General features: G+C 37.5%; 1 protein-coding gene across 1 annotated transcript; it reads right to left on the reverse strand.

The window, feature by feature from the left end:
• Positions 1-20795: 20795 nt before the first annotated feature.
• LOC113350268 (purple acid phosphatase 7-like) lies at positions 20796-24582 on the reverse strand. Its single transcript, XM_026594387.1, has 7 exons — positions 24322-24582; positions 22255-22411; positions 22050-22157; positions 21835-21962; positions 21612-21740; positions 21424-21491; positions 20796-21333 (listed from the first exon to the last, which is right to left on the reverse strand). The coding sequence occupies exons 1-7, from the start codon at positions 24538-24540 to the stop codon at positions 21111-21113; spliced, it is 1032 nt and encodes a 343-aa protein (XP_026450172.1). The 5' UTR covers positions 24541-24582; the 3' UTR covers positions 20796-21110.
• Between the last annotated feature and the right edge of the window lie 518 nt (positions 24583-25100).

Below are 25100 nucleotides of genomic sequence, written 5' to 3' on the forward strand. Positions count from 1 at the left end.
GTTGGGTTGTGTTATAGACTATCTCTGGGCTAGCCAGTGAACAATTTATTGAATCAATTCTCAATTTCCCAATTTCTGTTTAACAACAGTTGAATGTGTGTTTCTTGTATGTATGTTGCATTTGAATTTAGTCTGTTGGATGAATGCTTTGGTTATACTCATGTCTAGCATGAGCTAATTCACTGCAAATAGGGCTCTGATGAAGCCTAGTGCACTGTTGGATGATGCATGGTTAGGATAGTATTCTTATTGCCTGTTTGCTTGAGCAATGAGAAGTACTCAGTGCTCTGGCATGCCTGTGATTGATTGTGCTGTCAAAAGACAATCAATTCTAGGGGCATATCAGTGAGCAAGCTGATTTTCATCTCATTCTAGATGTATGCATAGGAACTCCAACTAAACCTAGATTGCATTGCTTGATTAGGGCACAAGGTGGATTCAATTGCCTTAGTTACTTCACACAATTCTGCATTTTGCTCTTTGTCAGTCACTATTACTCAATACCCTTGCCTTAGGCTGCTGCCTTTGTTTCACTTCTACTCTAGAAACTTGTCACTGTCACTATAGTCACTGCCATTAGCTCACTGTGAACTTAGCTAGGAAGACTTCTTGTATGCTCCTCTCCCTGTGGACAAACCCCCACTCATCACTATATTATAAATCTTGACCTTGTATACTTGCAAGTGTTTTGTGTGCTCCCCATTTTCACACTAAGTTTTTGGCGCCGCTGCCGGGGAGCTGGCTGCCATATTTTTGAAGTTTTCATAGCTGTTGTGGCCTTGTTGTGCTTGCATAGTTGTGTGTGTTCATTGCTATCTTGTTCACTTGCTAACTGCTGCTGGAGCTGTGCATTATTTGTTGTTGCTGCCAAGCCTGCTGCCAAGCCTGCTGCAAAGCCAAGCTGTGCTGTGCTGTTGCTGCTGCTGTTGCTGTTGCTGCTGGTGCTGGTGCCTTCTCTGCCAAGCTGTGATGTGTTGTTGCTGCCAAGCCAAAGTCTGCTGCTGCTGTTGCTGTTGCTGCTGCTGGTGAACCAAAGCAACTGCTGCTGCCAAGTGAAGCTGCTGGGCTGCCAACTGAAGTGAAGCTGCTGGGCTCTGCCCTCTTCTAGTGGGCTTGTACTTTTCTGAATTGGGATTCACCAAGTGCTGCTGGGCTCTGCCTCCTTTTGTTGCTGGGCTCGTGGTCTTCTGTGAGCTGGGCTTCGTTGCTGCTGCTGCTGGGCTCTGCTCCACCTGTTGCTGCTGGGCTTGAACATGAGCTGCTTAGGACGATCATAAAGCCCAACTGGGCTTTGCAACTAAAAGCCTATTTTTGGGCTTCCCTCCAAAAAAACAAGTAAGCCTAACCCATGAGTTAACCCACTTGGGCCTCATTTAAATTCAAATTCGGGCTTGTAATAATTAATTTAATTATTTATTTGGGATTGTAATAATTTTTATTTATTTTCTTTCTTTTTTCTTTTTTTTATTTGGGACTGTAATTATTTTTTTTTTTTTTTTTGTGTTTTTTTTTTTTTTTTTTTTTTCTTTTTCTTTTATGGGCTTGTCTTAATTATTATTATTGTTTTTATTTTCTTTTATGAGTTGTGCTAATTTATGCTAGGTTTAGTTCAAAATTTTTTTTTCAAAGCCCAAATTTTTAAACCAAAAAAAAATCCCTTTTACCAAAACCCATTCAAAACCAAAATCTTCATAACCCTTGTGGGCCAAACTGTTTCCGATTGCTCTGTCTGACCAACATGTTAGTTAAGGTACCTACTAGGACATGATTGTGACCTACAGAGACCAGACAAACAGACTTGTTAGAATTAACCCAGACGAACCTATCGAAATTCTAAGTTCTGAGGGAGACAGTCCAGATCAACCAGAAACAATGGGAGAACCCCGTACCCTCAAGGATTATATGTACCCAACTAGAGCCAGTCAACCTTCTTGTATTTGCTGCCCGAGGCTAATGGCCATTATGAGCTGAAATCAAGCACAATACAGATGCTTCCTATTTTTAGAGGTGTTGAGAATGAAAACCCGTACCACCACGTGAGAGAATTCGAGGAAATTTGTGGAACTCTGCGTTTCACTCAAATGACCGACGAAACCCTGAAGTTAAGGCTTTTTCCTTTCTCCCTGAAAGATAAGGCAAAGGCCTGGCTCTATGCTTTACAGCCTCAATCCATCATGACATGGGATGACCTCATAAAGGAGTTTTTCAAAAAGTTTTTCCCGAACCACAAGACTGCGACAATTCGTCAAAGTCTGAATAGCTTTGTGCAATTAGAAGGTGAGACCTTAGCTAGATACCTGGAGAGATTCAATGAATTATTGCTCCAATGTCCCCATCATGGTTTTGAAAAATGGAGACTTGTGCAAATTTTGTATGAAGGTCTAGATGTGTCCACCCGAACAACGGTTGAGTCGATGTGTAATGGTCTATTCGTAGATAAAACTGCTGACGCGTCTTGGGACTTCTTGATTGAAGTAGCTGAAAAGACGCAACAGTGGGAATCCATCCGTGAAACCAGAAAGACTACATCGAAGCAAAGGCTTTTAGGATTTGTTTTGAAGCGGATTTTATTTTGAGGGAAGAGAGCAAACAAAAATGGCATCACATCAATAGTTAGGAGATTAGAAGAGTTAGAACTACATAAAAATTCAAAACCTTCCACCACTACTCTCCGAGAACATGTCGCTTCGTCTGTTTGTGCTGCTTGTAACGACCCCAACCATCAATTCCAAAATTGTCCAGATTTGCTTGCAGTCCAGGAGTCTAGGCTTGAAACAGGCACATGCCATGTTTCAAAAAACCAGAGCAATAACCCTTATTCACAGACCTACATCCAGGATGGAGAAACCACCCTAACTTTTCATGGTCAAAAGGACCCATCAAGGAAGGACCATCTCAACCCAATCAGAGTATCAAAACAATCAGGGATATCAGAACAATCAAGGTTAAAAACACGAGAAACCCTCAACAACAATCAAAACTCTCAAAACACAATCATATCCTCAACACAATACCGACAAGAGATTATCCACCCTAGACGGAAATGTTCCAGAGTTGATGCAAAGTCAGAAAAATCTAGATCAAAAGATGGATCAAATATGTGAGAGAGAAAAGGGTAAACTTCCGAGCCAACCCCAACAAAATCCAAAGAGGATATTTCAAACAGGCACAACATCCTGCACTGAAACCTCACCTGATCAAATCCATGCCATTACCACCCTCCGAAGTGGTAAAGTCATCGAGAACAACGTGGGCGAACCTAATGAATCTGATACAAATTCCACTGTCTCCACAACCCCAGAAAACCAAAGAATCTGAGCAAGTTGGAAAATCTGACAATTCTACTGCTGTGAATGTCCCTTTGCCAACTCATCTTCCTGTTGCCCCATTTCCTCAAAGATTGATCTATCAACAGAAAAGTACCCATTACAATGAGATGTTAGATCTGTTCAAGAGAGTCAACATCAACATTCCTTTTCTTGAAGCAATCAAGCAAATCCCTGCTTATGCCAAATTCCTCAAAGACTTGTGTACTCAAAAGCGCAAGCTCAATGTGCAAAAACGTGCTTTCTTAGCTGAGCAGGTGAGTTCCATCATTCTGAACAAAACTCCACCCAAGTTTAGGGATCCAGGATGTCCAACAATTTCTTGCACTATAGGAGAACACACGGTCAATAAAGCGTTATTAGACCTAGGTGCAAGTGTTAACCTACTGCCATATTCTGTTTATGAGCAGTTAGGTCTTGGGGAGTTGAAACCAACATCTATCACTCTACAACTGGCAGACCGATCTGTCAAGATTCCTCGTGGAGTGGTCGAAGACGTTTTGATCAAGGTTGACAAATTCTATTTTCCCGTAGACTTCATTGTCTTAGACACTCAACCTGTACAAAACCCAGACTGTCACATTCCTGTCATCTTAGGACGTCCTTTCTTGGCTACGTCCAACGCGATCATAATTGTCGGAATGGAGTGTTGAAACTGTCTTTTGGTAACATGACGGTAGAATTGAATGTGTTCGATATTAGTCAACAACCTGTGAATCTTGATGATGATGATGTGCATGAAGTTAATATGATTGAAGGATTAATGCAAGATTCGTTGACTAACATTCTATCCGTCGACCCCTTTCAAGCATGTATGGAGAACTTTAACCCTAGATTCCTATGATGATGCATACTGTAGTGACGTCCTATCTCTGCTCGAATCTGTACCTCAAATGGACGTCACTGAAAGGAAATATGAAGTGGAACCACCCTACTCTCTGATTCCAAGCTTATTCCATCCATTGTTGAGCCACCCAAGCTTGAATTGAAAACATTGCCTAGTACGTTGAAGTACGCATTCCTAGGTTCTTCTGATACTTTACCTGTCATTATTTCATCATGTTTAGACACGGAACAGGAAAGTAAGCTTTTAGAAGTACTTAAGGAACACAAAGAGGCCTTAGGATGGACCATCTCAGATCTCAAAGGAATTAGTCCCACCATTTGCATGCACCACATTAACCTTGAAGAGAATGCCAAACCATCGAGGGAAATGCAAAGGAGACTTAATCCTAACATGAGAGATGTAGTCAAAGGAGAGATCCTGAAACTACTTGATGCGGGTATCATATACCCAATTCCCGATAGCAAATGGGTTAGTCCCATTCAAGTTGTGCCTAAGAAGTCAGGCATTACTGTTGTTCAGAACGACAAGAATGAATTAGTCCCTACTCGTACAACCACAGGATGGCGAGTATGCATCGACTACAGGAAGTTGAACACAGTAACAAGGAAGGATCACTTCCCGCTCCCTTTCATTGACCAAATGCTAGAACGTGTGTCTGGACACAGTCACTACTGTTTTCTAGATGGCTTTTCCGGTTATAACCAAATTCACATTGCTCCAGAAGATCAGGAAAAAACTACATTCACGTGTCCATTTGGGACGTTTGCTTATAGACGTATGCCCTTCGGGTTGTGTAATGCACCTGCTACTTTTCAGCGTTGCATGATGAGCATTTTTTCTGACATGATAGATAGTTTTCTCGAGATCTTTATGGATGATTTCTCGTTTTTGGTTCCTCGTTTGACGAATGTTTGAAGCATCTTGCCCTCGTGATATCCAGATGTAAAGAAAAGAACCTTGTTCTAAATTGGGAAAAATGCCATTTTATGGTGAATTCAGGAATAGTTCTAGGACACATCATCTCAGAAAAAGGAATTGAAGTGGATAAAGCTAAAGTTGACCTCATTCAACATCTACCACAACCTTGCTCTGTGAAGGAGATCAGATCATTTCTAGGTCATGCTGGTTTTTACCGGCGATTCATCAAAGATTTCAGCAAAATCTCCAGACCTCTGTGCAGTCTTCTCTCCAAAGATGTTGCCTTCAATTTCGATGCTGCTTGTGTGAAGGCATGGGAGGAATTAAAAACCCTTCTCACCACCGCTCCTATAGTCCGACCACCCGATTGGAAGCTTCCGTTCGAACTTATGTGTGATGCCTCTGATTATGCTGTTGGTGCTGTTTTAGGACAGCGAGTTGATAGACTACCATATGTGATATACTATGCTAGCAAAACCCTTAATGATGCCCAACTCAATTATTCAACTACCGAGAAGGAATTGCTTGCCGTCGTTTTCGCATTAGACAAGTTTAGATCTTATCTGATAGGGTCTAAGATCATCATATACACAGACCATGCGGCTTTGAAGTATCTTCTTTCCAAGAAGGATGCTAAAGCTCGCCTTATTCGATGGATACTCTTATTACAGGAATTCGATCTCGAAATCCGTGATAAGAAAGGTTGTGAGAATGTGGTTGCTGATCATTTGTCTAGATTAACTTTAGAGTCTATTGATGAATGTGAGCTGATTAGAGAATCATTCCCAGATGAACAGCTGATGTCTATCTCAGACCTTCCTTGGTTTGCTGATATTGTTAACTACCTCGCTACAGGTAGGATGCCCTCACGTTGGTCGAGACAAGACCGCTCTAAATTCCTGGCTGAAGTCAAACATTTCCTTTGGGATGACCCATATTTGTTTAAGTACTGTCCAGACCAAATCATTAGGAGATGTGTCCCCAACACTGAACAGAAAGATGTGATATCTTTCTGTCATGACCAAGCATGTGGAGGCCATTTCAGTGCCAAGAAAACCGCTGCAAAGATCTTGCAGTGTGGATTCTATTGGCCATCATTGTTCAAGGATTGCCATGATTATTGTGTTGCTTGTGAACGCTGTCAAAAGCTAGGAAGCATTTCGAGGAGAAACATGATGCCATTGAACCCCATTTTGATTGTGGAGATTTTTGATGTTTGGGGGATAGACTTCATGGGTCCATTTCCCATGTCTGACAGCAAGTTGTACATCCTAGTCGCAGTTGATTACGTTTCTAAGTGGGTAGAAGCCATAGCAACCAGAACAAATGACCACAAGGTGGTACTTTCATTTCTAAAGGAGAACATATTTCACGTTTTGGTACCCCTAGAGCTATCATCAGTGACGGCGGTTCACATTTTCGTAACAAGTACTTTGAGTCTTTAGTACGCAAGTATGGCATAACTCACAAGGTTGCTACTCCGTACCACCCTCAGACTAGTGGACAAGTGGAAGTGTCTAATAGGGAAATTAAGCACATTCTGGAGAAGACGGTCAACCCGTCCAGGAAAGATTGGTCATTGAGATTGAATGATGCTTTGTGGGCCTATAGAACAGCTTATAAGACACCAATTGGCATGTCCCCCTATCGTCTAGTGTATGGAAAGCCGTGCCATCTACCTGTGGAATTAGAACATCGTGCCTACTGGGCAATCAAAGAGCTGAACTTTCTCTGGACGAAGCTGGAATTCAAAGGAAACTTCAACTCAACGAGTTGGAAGAATTGAGAAATGAGGCTTATGACAGTGCCAAGTTATACAAGCAGAAGATGAAGATGTTTCATGACAAGCGTATTCTGCGCAAATCCTTCACTCCTGGTCAGAAAGTCTTGCTGTATGACTCCCGATTACATCTTTTTCCAGGAAAACTGCGTTCCAGATGGAAGGGTCCGTACCTAGTACGCACAGTTTTTCCTCATGGAGCTGTAGAGCTGGAGGATGTCTCCAACAAGAACGTTTTCAAAGTCAACGGGCAGAGATTAAAGCCATTCCTTGAGCCATTTCCACCCGACATTGAAACAACCAACCTGGAGGACCCAGTCTATGTGGACTAAACTGGTCCACTCTTTCCCTAAATAACCAAAAAGTTTTCCAAATCTTTCCCTAAAAACCAAAATTTTTCGTTTTCCCATCAAAACCAAATGTCCCAACAAAACCAAATTTTTCCAAAAAGTCCAATCCCATTAAAAACCAAATTTTCTTGTAGATAATGTGTTAGTTAAATTTCCTTTTGTATATATTTTGTGCTCATCCATTGTGACTCCTAATATGATGGATTTTTGCCTTGAATAACGGAGTTTTAATCGAGCTGCCGCCGTACAATCGGGTATTCTCTCTCCTTTTACTCTACTCAGCATGTTCCTCTTCATATATTGTTTTATAATTCTTTCCATATTTTGAAACATTGAGGACAATGTTTAGTTTAGGTTTGGGGGTATAGAGTAGATACCATGATAATTTGCCATAATTGAAAACGAACTCTTTTTTTGAAAAAATTGAAAAATTCCAAAAAAAATTGAAAAATCAAAATTAAAAAAAAAATTAAAAAATGAAAAATCATAAAAATGGAGCTCATTTACCTTGAAATGTTGACTCTTGTGCAAATATGTATTTTATTAGGAGTCTTAGTCTAGATATTTAGGCACCCTGATTCTAGCACAATTCACATAGTGATAAGAAATTTGCACGCGCACGATCTACCAATACATGTATGGCCTCGATCTTCAAGGTGTTTGATAGGAAGTTACGATTGCCAATCACTTTAGAATACTGAACGAAACTTGACTAGCTTGTTCTTTGGTTGGTTGGGATAGAAGGTGGAGGTTACATTAAGAAAGACAACCATCGAATTTAACTGGGTGCATCAAAAAGGGCTACCTCTTGCAAAGTGTCATGTAATCTTTTGTTTCCTTTTGTATGTATCAAAAGTGTTTCCTTTCAAAAAAAAAAAAAAAAAAAAAAAAAAAAAAAAAAAAAAAAAAAATATCAGAAAAATACAAAAAAAAAATCAAGTATTTATCAATTCCATCATCTCTTGTTCCAAAAATAAAAGAGAATAGTCAATGTAAATAAGAGTCATGTAAATAGTCATTTTGTTGTTTTGTAATAAGCAAGGAGGGTGTATGCCATTGATGTACAACGCGAGTAATTGTGAAATACCTCCAACTCATTCACAATTCTCGTAAAGTCCGGACAGCTAGCTAGATTTCGACCTCAGTTCTTAGCCTGAGAAACTATCTCTTGGTGATTAGTAGTCATAACTTCAGATCTTTCTTTACACATGTGTAGATACACTTTACACTCTTATCACATGTCTTTTTTGTTATCAGTGCTAGGATTGTGCCTTCGATAGCTAGATTGACATCTCCATTTTGCTGTGAGCTTAAACTGTTTTGCACATGTCACATTTGATGGAATCTGAGCTTATATTTTGACCTAGAACTTTGTAGGTACGTTCTAAGCAAACCTTCACGAGACTTCAACTCGTCCACTAGGGACACTTAGTGGTTTAAAAGGCTTAGTGCATACGCTAAATGCATTCGAGAGACCAGCGACAGTGGTATAGTTAGGATTTCCTTAGTTTTGTTTTACTTGAGGACAAGTAAAATTCAGGTTTGGGGGTATTTGATGAGTGCCAAATAATGTATATATTTATCCCTTTTTGTTGGCATTTAACTCATCTTTTGTGCATTAATTCTACATTTTATCCCATATTCTGTATTTTCATTGTTTTCAAGAATAAATATTTTTCTTACTTAATTTTTTGCATTTTTAGGTAATAAATAAAGTCTGGATGAATTGCGGAGCGGAATAGAGCAGAAAAGTAGTGAAAAGCCGGGAGGAATTACGCAAGGAAGCCGCAAAGAATGGAGCGCACGTCCAAAAAGCTGGAATGGGCTCAAGAAGAAGAAAGTTGTTCTTAAAGAAGAAGTGGGCTCAAGGTTTTCCAAGCCCAAAACCCTTACCCAAACCCATTTTCTATAACCAAAACCGCCTCCATCTTCAGCCGTCGGATTGGATCCATCTCATCATCCGATGGTCGCTCCTTCATCGCGCATCAAAATCTGAAGCTCCTGCAAAACACCATAGTGCCTAAATTCCAAGCCTTCAGATTAGATCATATTTAGATCCTACGGTCGCTTCTCTGCCTGTTCATCAAATATCGATACTTCCGGTTAACACTACAACACCTAACCTCGATCTTCGCCGTTGATTTTGTTGTATCAAAGCATCCGACGGTCGCTACCAGCCTCTTCAGGGGTAGCCATCCGATTCACCTACCAGCTTCGCATCCAGTGACTCAGATTCGCCAACATCGAAATTTGATATCCCGCTTCACACACTAGCAACCTATACCTATACCCTAAACTATCGACCCATTCTTCTCCTCTTTCTTTCTTCTTCTTCCCCTCTCCTGCAACAGTGACCCTTCCCCCAAATCACTCCACCATCTTCTCCCCCAAATCACTCCACCATCCTTTCCCCAAATCATTCAACCATCACCATAACCTCCACCATCACCCGACAGAACAAACCCCCAAACAATCCCCCTAAACCTAGCTGTTTTATCCTCTCTCACCAACTGTCCTAGGTGAGGTTGATAAAACATCTCGATTTAGGGAAATTAATGATAGCAGAAGATTCAGGAGGGAGCATAAGGACGATTCAAAGCATGGGTGCTCGATTTCAAGGCTCAATTTTCAACAAATTAGGTAACCCTAATTTCTGATTTTTGGGGAAAAGGGGGAAGAACCCTAATTTTAATCTGTGGGTATAAATATGTACTGTTGGGTTGTGTTATAGACTATCTCTGGGCTAGCCAGTGAACAATTTATTGAATCAATTCTCAATTTCCCAATTTCTGTTTAACAACAGTTGAATGTGTGTTTCTTGTATGTATGTTGCATTTGAATTTAGTCTGTTGGATGAATGCTTTGGTTATACTCATGTCTAGCATGAGCTAATTCACTGCAAATAGGGCTCTGATGAAGCCTAGTGCACTGTTGGATGATGCATGGTTAGGATAGTATTCTTATTGCCTGTTTGCTTGAGCAATGAGAAGTACTCAGTGCTCTGGCATGCCTGTGATTGATTGTGCTGTCAAAAGACAATCAATTCTAGGGGCATATCAGTGAGCAAGCTGATTTTCATCTCATTCTAGATGTATGCATAGGAACTCCAACTAAACCTAGATTGCATTGCTTGATTAGGGCACAAGGTGGATTCAATTGCCTTAGTTACTTCACACAATTCTGCATTTTGCTCTTTGTCAGTCACTATTACTCAATACCCTTGCCTTAGGCTGCTGCCTTTGTTTCACTTCTACTCTAGAAACTTGTCACTGTCACTATAGTCACTGCCATTAGCTCACTGTGAACTTAGCTAAGAAGACTTCTTGTATGCTCCTCTCCCTGTGGACAAACCCCCACTCATCACTATATTATAAATCTTGACCTTGTATACTTTCAAGTGTTTTGTGTGCTCCCCATTTTCACACCACCTTCCTCTTAGTATTGAGACGTGCAAATTCCTCAACACTCACTACTGTGTTGCTAGGCATGTTTCCACAACACATTCTTTCTCTTAGTGTTGAGACTTGTAAATTCCTCAACACTCATTATTGTGTTGCTAGGCATACTTCCTCAACACATTCTTCGTCTTAGTGTTGAGACGTGTAAATTCCTGAACACTCACTACTGTGTTGCTAGACATGCTTCCTCTTAGTGTGGAGACGTGTAAATTCCTCAACACTCACTACGGTGTTGCCAGACATGCTGCCTCAACACACCTTTCATATTCATGTTGAGACGTGTAAATTCATCAACACTCACTATTGTGTTGCCAGGCATGCTGCCTTAACACATCCTTCCTCTTAATGTTGAGACGTGCAAATTCCTAAACACTCACTACTGTGTTGCCAGGCATGCTGCCTCAACACACCCTCCTCTTGGTGTTGAGACGTGCAAATTCCTCAACACCACTATTGTGTTGCCAGGCATGCTGCCTCAACACATCCTTTCTCTTAGTGTTGAGACGTGTAAATTCCTCAACACTCACTGCTGTGTTGTCAGGCATGCTGCCTCAACACACCTTTCCTATTCGTGTTGAGACGTGTAAATTCCTCAACACTCACTATTGTGTTGCCATGAAAGCTACCTAAACACATCCTTCCTCTTGGTGTTGAGACGTGCAAATTACTCAACAATCACTACTGTGTTGCTAGGCATGCTTCCTCAAACACATTCTTCCTCTTAATGTTGAGACGTGTAAATTCCTCAACACTCACTACTGTGTTTCTAGGCATGCTTCCTCAACACATTCTTTCTCTTAATGTTGAGACATGCAAATTCCTCAACACTCATTACTGTGTTGCTAGGCATGCTTCCTCAACACATTCTTCCTCTTAGTGTTGAGACGTGCAAATTCCTCAACACTCACTACTGTGTTTCTAGGCATGCTTCCTCAACACACCCTTCCTATTAGTGTTGAGACGTGAAAATTCCTCATAACTCATTACTGTGTTGCTAGGCATGCTTCCTCAACACATTCTTCCTCTTAGTGTTGAGGCGTGCAAATTCCTCAACACTCACTACTGTGTTGCTATGCATGCTTCCTCAACACATTCTTCTTCTTAGTGTTGAGACGTGCAAATTCCTCAACACTCACTACTTTGTTGCTAGGCATGCTTTCTCAACACACCCTTCCTCTTAGTGTTGAGACGTGCAAATTCCTCAACACTCGCTACTGTGTTGCTAGGCATGTTTCTTCAACACATTCTTCCTCTTAGTGTTGATATGTGTAAATTCCTCAACACTCACTATTGTGTTGCTAGGTATGCGTCCTCAACACATTCTTCCTCTTAGTGTTGAGACGTGTAAATTCCTCAATACTCACTGTTGTGTTGCTAGGCATGCTTCCTCAACACATTCTTCTTCTTAGTGTTGAGACGTGTAAATTCCTCAACACTCACTAAATAACAACTATATAACGTCCTCTAAGAATGTTTCAATGATTGAAATGAGAGTTTAGAATATATAACCAATGTTGGGTAACACATATATGTATAAGTCCTTATTTCTTGAACCAAAGTATGCGTACTTTGTTGATCAGGAAAATCGGAAAACCAGTCCGCGAACTCAGTCTGTGAACTGTCGGAGGTTCTCGACCCGAGAAAATATGCTGGAGTTTGTAAACTCTTCCCGGGAACTTAAGTCCGCGTACTTTAGTTGGTTATTTCTAAAGACGATTATTCATGAACTTAAACTTATATAAACTAAGGAATGCAAGTTTGCAAACCGTGGATATAAAGTTCATGAATCGATTCGAGTGAATCAAATCGTTTTTGGTTCGACTGTGTCTTGTATACTTCTATAAGATCTAAGCAATTGAAAAACTCTGTAATTAGTTCATTTGAGTCATTTGAACTAGTTATGGTAAATAAGAATATGGTTAATATGAAAGTGATCATATGGCTAACAATTTGGTTAATTATTGTTGAACCAACGAATGTACATGTTTGGGTACGGTAACATAAACCTAAAATCGTGCATTTGATTTGTGTGTAACAAGCTAGGTTTTCATCTAACAGTGAATATTGAATGCTTTGTTACTAAGATAACATTGATTGCAAACCCTGATTTCAAAGATTATATAAGGGATAACTCTAGCAACTGGGAAACCTAATCCCCACACCTCCTGTGTGATACTAGTTGTATTAGCTAGATTCGATTCTCCTTTAACCTTAGATTTCTTCTTGTAAACCAGGTTAACGACTTAAAGACTTCATTGGGATTATGAAGCCAAACCGATACTACTTTCTGGTAGTTGTGTGATCTGATCTTGCATATTCTATCGTACGATTACAATCGTAAATATTGGCTTGAGATTGATATCTCCTATAGGCAAGACATAAAAGTAATCACAAACATATTCGTCTCATCGTTTGTGATTCCACAATATCTTCTTTCGCCGCGTCAATTAAGATTATTATGAGGTGATTGATAATACTAGGCTGTTCTTCGAGAATATTCCGGGTTATCAATTGGTTCCTGTTCACCTTGATTTATCAAAAGGCATAACAAAACTCGTAGGTATTTCTGTGAGAGACATATTTATCTATTACTGTAGACTTTTTCTGCGTGATACATATTTGTCTATTGAAGTCTTCGACTTTGGGTCGTAGCAACTCTTAGTTGTGAGTGAGATCATCTAAGAGAATCGAGTGCGTAGTATCTTGCTAGGATCGGAGACGTAAGGAGCGCAACTGTACCTTGGATCAGTGTGAGATTTATTGGGGTTCAACTACATTCCAGACCGAAGTTAGTTTGTAGTAGGCTAGTGTCTGTAGTGGCTTAATACAATGTGTGTTCAATCCGGACTAGGTCCCGGGGTTTTTCTGCATTTGCAGTTTCCTCGTTAACAAAATTCTGGTGTCTGTGTTATTTCTTTTCCGCATTATATTTTGTTATATAATTGAAATTTCATAGGTTGTGCGTTAGTTCAATCAATTAGAATATCCGACCTTTGGTTGTTGATTTACATTGATTGACACTTGGATATTGGTCTTTGGTACAATCCATGTTATCTCTCTTATATTTAATCAGACTCGCGGATTTCTATTTGCTTGAGTAAGAATTAAATCGAGAGATCGAGATATTATAACTCTTTGATATACTTTTTTAAGATTGAGTCTGGTTGATTCTCTTGAAATTGTATTGGAGTTAGTCCATACAGATTGCTAAGCGAAATATTGGGTGTGGTTGTTGTACCCCCGCTTTTTCAGTATGTTCAGATACCAAGAGGTAGAGGAATCTTTTGTTGTATAAGTGCTGCATAAATACTTTCGTCTTCTAATGATCTCCCATGACTTTTTTCTGAAATGCTTGGTTCTCCTAAAAGTTCAGAATATTCTTCTTAAAGTGAATGTTGTATGATTTTCACCACCGTCCACATACTCTCTCACAAAATTCTTCTCTATCATGAAACCTCTAGGAAAATTTTTTGTCATAAATCTTGGAGCATTCCACATCAAAAAAAAAAAGCAATCTTACTAGGTGTTTGATTACTTGATTTTCCTTTTTCATTAAGGGTGATTTCATTTTGTGAAGAGACCATAGCCATTTACTTAGGTTTCTTAAGATGCCATTTGATTCTAACCATACTTTACCAAAAGTATTAAATAGAGAAGGAGAGGAAAGAAAAACCTACTTGAATCAAGCTAATAACGAGTAATCACCTCAATTATATACAATCGTTGTTGAATATTTTTTAAAAAGGTCCTTTTTAAGGGATTTTTTCTCGAAATTTTATCGATAAGAAAAATTAGTTGCTATCACTGATACTCACAAACAAGTCTTAACTGAAGAGTGTAAACTTAACAAAATTTTGATAAAATTGGTTAATTGATACATAATCCCTCAATAGAATGTATTATACCAAGATGAACAATTTTACCTAAAATATTTCTGATCGATTTTCTATGGGGATAACATTAAGTTAGTTGGTTTTATTTCAAATACAAACCTATGTTTAGATATCAACATGATGATTAGATAAAATATTTTACAGTATGCCATATCTTAGCTTGTTAACAAAAACTTTCATGGGTCCTATTCTCATCTATTGCCTAAGAGTCAAATAGGTATGGAGCATTATTATTAAGAGTATAAGACCTAGTGATACCCACATCGAGTCATTTCATTTTGGATTTATTGTTAGCAACGTGGTAGCACCCAAGTCAGTGTTGACTTTCCCAAGTAGATACAAGTGCGTAGGAGACGGACAAAATACCTCACGGAGATTTATTTCATAGACTCACATCTTTATGGATCATGGCTCAACATGACAAGAAGTAATTTTTAATGTCTTCAAGAATTTACTCGTGTTCTTTATTATCCTAGCGTAGATAATCAAGAACTACCTGGATCCCACCAGAACACCTGATAAAACATAAAAGAGGATTGATCACAACAATCCAACAATAAGCACAAAAAATAAATAAGAACTACTTATATGTTACTTGCATCATCTCAAGATATATACATGATGGGGTAGGCGAAACTCTTGTTACCAAGAAGTTGGCTAAGAAAGAAGATGCTCATTAACCATCTCGGAATGATAGTCTTCGTCTCTCGTGCTTGGAGCATGATGAATTGGGTAATATTTCTTGACCAGGCTTGATATTCTCCGTTCGCTCTCCTTTTTATTAAAGATGTGATCAAACGATTGAGTTTCATATCCTATTAGATTAGTTATTATATTTGCAGTTTTCTTTTTAGGCATTGTGCAAGACTTCTCAACATGTCCAATTTGGCCACACTAATAACAAAATTTATCAGTGTCAGAACTTTGCAAGGATTTACCTTGCTCTTGAGCAAAGTAAGACATTGCAAGAATTAAAGAGTATCTTTAACGGCATTGAAGAGATCTTCGTCTATAAACCATACTTTACCGCATTCCTTAAGAAGATTGTGTGACAACCTTTTATGAAACCTAATACTCTTGACGGATAGGTTCATGACTTTTGTCATTTCTAAGTGAACTTTTCTTTTTCCTTTAGGTTCCTTTTTATCATCTATTAGATCAGAAACCTTAGTTGAGTTAAGAGCATCTAGAAGGACTAAAAAAATAGTTGGTACCATGGGTAAAAGACTTTGAACAATCTTTAAAGAGTTATGGTGTACGTCACAGGTGAACGAAACAAGCCGCCCAAAACCGTTAGCCATAGGGATAGTACTTTAAGAACCTACAAACACATACTTATTAGGTAGAACAGCGTTTATTGGCTCTAATACCAATTGAAAAGGGAGAGGGTACCAAGTACACCACCAACTTTAAGTTCGAAAACCTGAATTGACAAAACCTAATACAATCACAAGTAGGTCGAATCAAATACCTTTGAAGAAGATTGTATATATAGAGTTTTTATTTTATTTTTCTTCTACAATACTATGTATATACAAAAGGTACATGTACCTAATTGTGTAGAAGAGTTCTTGGATGATCTCAAAATTAATATCCATCATCAATGTAGTTGTACCCGAATTAAGAGGATTCCAATGTTAACAGGTATCAAACTTGTTTTCTAAATTTCAAGATATGAATTCAACAAGAACAAGTCTTGTTTTTTATCTCATATAATAAGGAATTAAAATATCTAGATTGATTCACGTACTATTTATGTTATCCATGTGACGAAGATAACAATATAATACGGAAAAGAAAAAACATAAGATACCAGAAACTTTGTTAACGATGAAAAATGCACCGACAGAAAATCCCCAGGACCTCGTCCAACTTTGGACACCATACTGTATTAAATCTCTACAGACACTAGCCTACTATCAGACTTCGAACAGGAATACAGTTGAGACAAAATTAACCCTTCAAGAAATTCAGCTTCAATTAATCGTGTTCCTTACGTCACTTAACCACACAATTTTTTACGTATTTAATTCCTTAGCTAACGTCCTTTACAACCTGAGAGTTGGTTCAACCTCAGTGAAGAATTTTGATACCTATGTGCCTCTAACATACAAGTATATTTGATTTCTCTTTTGATATGTTTCAATCTAGGTTTGGGAATTTATTTGCAGCAGACAAATTTCAGCAAACCTCATGAATCCAGAACACTTACATTTTGTTAGTGGATAAGCTTGGATCACTAATCACCTCTCAAGAAAAAACCAAACAAATCTAAGAAAAATTGAGATATCTATCTTGAGGAATCATAAAGTATGATAAAAATGGAAAATTTTTAACTTATATCTATCTTGTTTCTGATCTAAGGTTATGAACTTCAATATCCAGTAGAACAAGATCCATATACAAGAACTACCAGGTGAAAAGATAGTATGACCCGGCTTCACGAATCTCTCAGTGCAATCTTCAAAATCGTAACTTACAATTCTGTGAAGAACCTATGTTATAGAGGAATACTCTAGCTTTGCAACCAAGACACAAGAGTGCCACAAATTAAGAGATCTTGATGTAAGAGTATCTCTTTTTATATATTTTCAAGGCCATATATAGATTTGAATTCAAGCTAAGGTTTGCTTGATATTCAAGCAAACACTATCTCAATTAAGATGAAATTCTTATTATGAATTCATGTAAGATGCGAAAATTACTCCTTGAAATTATACAGAAGAATATGCACTATGGTCCAAGGTTCTGTAACCGTGCACAATGATAGTCCAAAGCAGCAACTACACCTTTGAACTTACAAGCACATGGCGATATTCAATAACACTCAAGACTAAATGATAAGTGCATAATTTTCATGTTTTGAGTGTCAATTTCATACTTGTTTTGGTTAGATTTCTTACACATTATCCTTGTATTATTCTTTTTTTTCTATTTTATTTGATTATTTAGCGAATTATTCAAAGTCAATGTAATCGGGGTTAAAATATCTAAGAAAAGAAAATGATTCATTCCAGCACAAGAATGAGGATGTAGAGCTTAACAAGACACTTTCAGAGCGAAAATCCAGAAGTACCTACAGTTTGAAAGTGCTAAAAACCTGACCGCAGAACTGGGAAGATATCATCAATTATGTCAAATTTATGGTTGGGAAATCATTTCAACCCAACCATAGAAGAATCCAGGCTCGAGAAAATTTTCAGAGTCAGAGTTACAATTAGGAATTATTCTAAAGTAAGTCGTAGACAATTCCAGGTCCCTTAAGGTTTGGAAATCACTCCTAACCTAACCGCGAGAAGATATTAACAATTTGAAAATGCCATTTTATAGAGGACAACGATATAAAGTCAACACAAAAAGAATGATATCAATCGGACGCCGTATGAAGAAGTTATGAGCAAAATGGTGAAACCTGTTTGGATTTGGTTTCTGTTGGGCCTATTTTGGGCTTACACTGTAAAAGCTATTTATGGACTGATTTTGTTCCTAAAGGGATTATAAACCCTTGAATAAGAGGATACTTAATGACCAAGTATTGGAGGTTATAAAAGGATAAACCTAAGGCTTAAACAAGATATCTATAATCTCGTATACAAACCTAGGTTACCCCTTTTGGGGGAACCATTCTTATTTTCCGTATTATTCTTATTTATAATATGAATAGCTAAACTTTTATTTATTAAGGGTGAATTCAACGTTCTAAGCATGAAGTTTTATTATTTATACAAGTTATTTGAAGTTTTTATCATCTTATCGTTTGTTTTCACTATATCTAGGGTTTATGATTGATTTATAAATTGTTCAAGTGTACAATTGGATTATTATATTGATCATTTTAATACTAGTAGAAAGTTGATCGTTCCATTATTATAGAGTATCTCCTACACAAGTAGAAATGTGAGACCTAGCAGAGGGATTTTGTGGAGAAATTGCGAGTGAAGACAACACCAGTAAGTGAACCGGGTGTACTGAGTTTAACTAATGGGATCAACCTAAATTCACAATCACTTACGTGTTCGATTGCGTTACATCTTGTAAGCGTACCTCAAGGTGGTTCAGTTAGATAGAATCTGGTGACTAAACGTACCTATTTCCCTGTGATACAAAGATTTTTGGGGATAGCTAAGCGTGCATGCTATTTTATGGTTGGTGATATATGATTCTTATGAAAGATAAATACATATACTGATTCAGTTAATGTTTGGGAATGGCGAAGGATTCCTTAATCATCTCTTTCTTCTTATTACGCTTATGACACGTATCACTAAAGAATAATCCTCAATCCAAAAGTGATTTTGTGAGTAAAGTTTTCTTAGAAATGTCTATGAGAGTTTTAGGAAAATCAGTTAACGTTTTCAAACTATTGGCAGTCCGCGAAGTCAAATTCAGGGGGTTCTTAGAGAAGGGTTTGCAAACCGGGTTTTCAAACCTTGGCAGTTCGCAAAGTTAGATTCAAAGGGTTTGCAAATCGGGTTTGCAAACCTATCCCCCGTTTCCGAACTCAGGTATGAAGGGTTCGACCGGGTTTGCAAACCTCTACAGTCCGCGGGGTTTAGACTGACGTAGGTAATACATACAAGTATGTGTACCTTGGGCCAAGAAGTTATAAATATCTCATAGTTTTAACATATTGTCAATAACCACTGATAATATGCATCATTGCTTCAGAAATTTCCAAATGATCAACTTGTAATAAAACATAGTTTGTGAACAATAAATTATTCTAACTAAGATTGTTAAGGATCTATGAACATCTATTGCATGAATAATATTTCGAGAGTTTATCCAAGACAAGCTTGAACTCAGAATATCTTCTTTGCAATATTAAATCTACTAAAATCATTCGACAAGGTATCATGAGATAGAATGGTATATGCCATGACTAAATATGACATATCAGTCTTCACATACCTCTTTGGTGATGAAGTTCTCGCAAATGCTTTCATTTGCTCTTCGGTCTTCAATCTTCGAGAGTTATTCAATGATGTCTGATACTCAACTACGTGTTCTAATCCTAATCTGAGACTTGACTTCAGTAGAAATCAAGATAACAAGCTTGTGATAAGAAAACCTATGAGTTTGTCCGAGCGATCTTCTAACAATAACCGAATATTACAGGTAATAAAGCACACGTTGTATTAAAATATCCATAAACTCTTCAGTTTCCAAAAAGGGGTGAATGAAACCAACCTAAAATTTTTGAGTTCCGACAAGGGTGAAGATTATACCATGTGTGAAAACTCTTGCTAATAATTAGCAGCAGTAACTTTGTTATCCTTTTTTGAATTAACGACTAATATTCTTTAAGGGAATATTATTTAGTGTAAAATTTTGACAAGTATCGCATGATCAACAAAGATGAAGAGATGAAAATCTAGTATCTTTATAAAAAGATACTCCTTATTTTGGGGGAAATAGCCAAGTATACTCGATCATAACAAACATGAAATACCCAATAACTATGTTGTATGGTCATATATTATCTCGATGAGTTGTTATAGAATATCTTTGAGCTGAGATGTTAAAGTCTAAAAGACTAAACCAAGTTTAAATAAACTACAGTTTAAAGAATACATTTAGATAAACTAGGGCCAAATATATAGGTGACAGAATATAGCATCTACCAAACAACTGACAGCTGTAAGATCCTGGAGTTCAGCGCTAAGGTAGAGCTCAGGTCGAGATACAGATAACAAGTCTTCGTCTCGAGCACAACCTGAAAATAACAACATAACCACATGCGAGGAAAGATAACTAATATTGCGTCACATGGAAGACATGAGTTCTGGAGCAAGAATCGAAGACCAGAGCAAGGGATGTCATGAGTCACGATCTGGAGATCGAGAACTAATAAAGAGACCAGGTCGAGAAGGTAACTTAACATCAAAGTAAAGTAAAGTCTGAATGGATCGTGACAATATCTCCACGTAAACATAAGTGGTTCCTCATTGGATATACATTTATCGTGATTCATAAGCTTGTAACTGTATATAAGCCAAAAAGGTTAATCTTGTAAACTAAGACGTTGTATTTGGTCAAACTTGATCGGTAAGAATTATACTTTTCTTTATTCTCTCATAATTTTTTGAGATGTAATTGTGTTAACCGACCTAAAAGATTATTGGTAAACCCGAATTGGACAAGAGCTAAATAATCGACAAAAAAAGATCAATAATTGGATCAAGTAAGGAGATTAAATCAATCAAGTAACTAGATCATGATATTTAACCAGAAAATTACCGGACATGATAAATAAATTACATAGGAATAGCTGCACATCACTCTCATACCAGACCAAACAACGAATCTATGATAATCGAAGCTTAATATTTATATATAATTACATAGTAATTATATATTTATGTTCCTCAAGTCAGGATATGGTAATAGTGCTAGGTAGTTTAATAGTTTATTTAATTTAATTTTCCATGACCTATAATCGAAGCTTAAGTAAGCGCCCAGCACAATATTACAAAATATAGTACAATAGGAAGGTTCCTTTAACAATGTGCTAGGTACACTCGCATCTGTTTTCAACTTAAGTGAATGAGTGGAGTTGTTGTTCCTTGTACATACTGAATTGGTACATTACGTGTCCAGTAACATCATAGTATACAATCTTAGCCATAATTGGTGTGAGTTCTATGGATACAAAACCTTGCCCATCATGATAGAATTCCAAACCCTCTTTTTCTTTCTGAACATCACCATTCCACGCTTTTGAACCTCCTCCACTTGTTATGAATTCCATTCTCCCATTCCTGCATCAATGTATACAAATCTCATCAGTTTTGTTTCTTACATTTAGATGACACTTACGGATGCTCATCATATACGGATTTTTCACTTGCCTTTTAGTACTAGTGATGTGTTGTATGCAATGATCATGTCCATTAATGTAAAGATCCACATTGTTTTCCTACACAAAGAAAATGTCACTATGAAATTAGATGATAATTCAGTTGGTATACAAGAAGAAAAATAAATACTACTTTTATTTCTGAAAAAGTGATAAATTGTAAAATATTTATTCTATTACCTCGAGGATTGGAAGAAGTTGTTCTGCAAGTTCTTCGGTGTCTCGATGGTGTCCAGCAGTTCTAATTGGATGATGAGCAACTACGATTTTCCACTTTGCATTTGATTCTTTGAGGGCAGTTTGTACTTCCTAATCACAGTAAGATTTCAAAATCCTCAAATTAAAACTTTTCGAGAAGCACTAAAGAACAAATGGAAATAAGAATTGCCAAAACATATTTTACCTCGAGATGTTTTGCGATATAACTCTTTCGTGGTGATGTGCCACTCCAGTCATATGTATGTTCTCCAGGCTCAGTGAAGTACTTGTCGACAAATGGTGTTGTGTCGACAAAGAAAAAGTCCACAATATCTAATACATTACCGAAAAAGAGAATTATAATGTGATAAATGTTGATTAAGATACTCTTTAAAACTTCCATGAAAATTTGAGTTTTACCTGCGTCAAGTACATATGATCTCAAGCAAACCCATCTGCTGTCAAGTTGTTGAAGTATTGGTGATAGTTGTGCTTCCACGTTACCTCTATAATCATGATTTCCCAACACTGCAATAATATTCAAAAAATTAGGAAACACATTACCTTTATCTTTTTCTTTTTGTCAATGTTCATGTTGATTAGTCATGGAAAGATAATTACGTACCATTATACCACTTCTTTTGCAAGCTTGGAGCTGTATAGATGTTCATAAAAGATTCTTCAAATACAGGATCATTTGCACTCTTCAGTCCGTTGTCGTAAAAGTTATCACCAGTAGAAATCACAAATTCTATGTCTAGCTTTTCTCCAATCTTCCCCATCTATAATTAATCAAAGCAAAATTTATCAATCCATAAACTAAAGAATCAATTCATCCTAATGACATGGTACAAAGTTTTGGTCTACATGTGGCAAAAATAAACAACCTTGGATTTGTCTGTTAAATACTTCATTAATACCGTCTCCCATATTTTCTTTATCATTTTTTACATCCTTTAATACAATGATGGGCTATTATCTGAAATCAAACATTAAACTCCCTCAATAAATTATTGCTGTTAAATGTCATCATGATCTGATTGGACCTTCTCTGTTTGTATTAGTCATTTCAATTGTTGTAAATGAATCGCACAAATTTTGGACAAAGTAAAAACCTCATACTCACGTACCAGCGTTTTTTGGGATTTGTAGGGGTGCTGTTTTTCGGGGTCCATTTATGTGTGAACAACGTTTTTTGGCTTGTCCAGAAACACGATTGACCTAGAATTTTCGTAGTCATTTTAGAGGTCGTCCAACAGCTATGAAAAATTAATTTTGGCCTGATTGACTCTTTCTATAAAATATTACGTGGCTGGAAACTCAAAATATCTTGTCGTAGACGTGTAAGGCACCACATAAAATAAAAAACAAGGGCAGGTAGTATTTTAAGAAAGGAAACTAAACAGGGCGTACTTTGTTTTCTCACGGGAGCTTTTCATCTGATCTGATCTGATTTTATGTATCTGCTGTAATATGACAATGATATGCACCTAAAACTGCTAAACTACAAGAAACAATACAAGTAAACTCGTAAAGTTGAGAAGACCCAACTTCTATTTATGAATATGCTGCGGGATGACAATAGAATAAGCGACACAAAAAACCCTACCACGTTCCAACCAATCAGCCAGCATCACTTCATCATAATCCATCCACGTGTGTCGTGTTGGATTCGGCCAACAGAACCCTTATATTATTGGTCTGACGTGGGTCCCACAGATATAGATATTCTGTTGGTTACTTCCTGTTCCTAATCACAAATTGGCATGTTTTTCTACAGTTGCCTGGGGGTGGTATTGACATTTTGGAGACCAGTCTAATCTAATGACATGATGAAAGTAGTAACGGCGTTAACAACGTATTTGAAACTCGGTCTTAGAAACAAGTGATAAAGGATATTCTCAATATAAACTGAGAAGATACAGCCAAAGATACGGTCATGCTTACTATCCCTCCGTTTTAAAAAAATAGGATTGTTTTGTTTTCACAAAAATTAAGAAAACTAATCATTTGAATCACTTTTTCATGTTTTTTCCTAATTTATCCTTCGGTCCCCACTCATCTCTTATTAGAGAAAGAGGAGAGAGAGGTGGTCCCATTTTTATATTACGAGAAAAAATGGAGAGAGAGAAGTGGTCACTTTATGGATATAGTAGTAAAATCATAACATTTGACTTTCCACATATGAAAACAAGCCTATTTTTTTATGACATATCTAAAAAAAGAAACCTGACTATTTTTTAGAAACAGAGGGAGTATGTTGCTTACCAAGCGAGACGCTGACGGTATCAATCAGGCGTGTAACGTTCAGGAAAAAACAATGTTTTTGAAGGAAGTAGGATCAGAATTCGTTTATCACTTAAAAAGAAAAAGAACTCCAAAAGCAAAAGAAACGGGAAAGTAGTGCGAACATGTCCAAATTGTGTTGGGTGACTTTTCTGTTTAGATCGATTGTGCGTAAACAAACGACGGAAAATGTTTGAACGAAAAGAAAAAACGGTAGGATTCTTAATTGAATTACACATATGGCGATCTTCATATATATGCTCTTTGATTCATTAAAACGTTTAAGTGTGGTGGTGTATAATTAAAGTATTCTCATCATCTAGCTAGTTGGTTAGTATGTGATCTCGATAAGGCTCTTCAGAAAAAAAAGTTATAAGAAAATAATCCTGCAATGAATTATGATTACCTGATGTGCAACATGAGACTGGTTATATAAACCTTTTCTTCCCCAGTCGCCAACCACCAAAAAATTAAGGGAACCACCTTCCTTTATTGGATGCTCAAATCTCTGAAGCTCACCAAAGCTACCAGAGACTAGACATGTTAACAGAAAAATTATGCTCAACGAGTAGAGAGTAAGGCATGATGATATAGTAGCCATGGACAAGTTACTAAGAACAGCCATGGTTTGCTAGAGAGACGAGAGAGATTTCTTTTTTTGAAAGGACAATCAGCCATATATATATATATACATGTAGTATAGACTAATGACTGATGAGGTAAATGCATAAATGGAAAAAATTGTGGGTATAGACACTCATAAAATGGACATACGGGAGTCTCCTCTCGCCCAAATGACACCTCGTCGACTTCTCGTATTTAAATTACAGTCCTACCCTTGGTCAAGTTGCTGTAGTTGAAACTTGGAAGAACAATTAACAAAACGCCTCTCGAAAATATTTTAAAGTTACTGATTTCGGATCCCATCGCCGGAGAATCGGATCACAGCAGAAGATAGTCAGTATAGTAAAATAAGTAGAAGTAGGTTATTGATGGCTGGATGAGCAGACATAACTTTGTCCAACACTTAAATTATGTGTGTACATGTGCGTGTAGGTCCACAATGAGATAACGGAAGAGTTTAGAGCTGCTCTGGATAATATTTTATATTCTTTTGTGAGGTTGCCTTGCTTCCATTCCATGTTCTGTGACTGAGGATGCTTCCATTCCATGAAATTGGGTATT

Source organism: Papaver somniferum, chromosome 2 (genome assembly GCF_003573695.1).
Source record: "Papaver somniferum cultivar HN1 chromosome 2, ASM357369v1, whole genome shotgun sequence".
NCBI classification, from domain to species: Eukaryota; Viridiplantae; Streptophyta; class Magnoliopsida; order Ranunculales; family Papaveraceae; genus Papaver; species Papaver somniferum.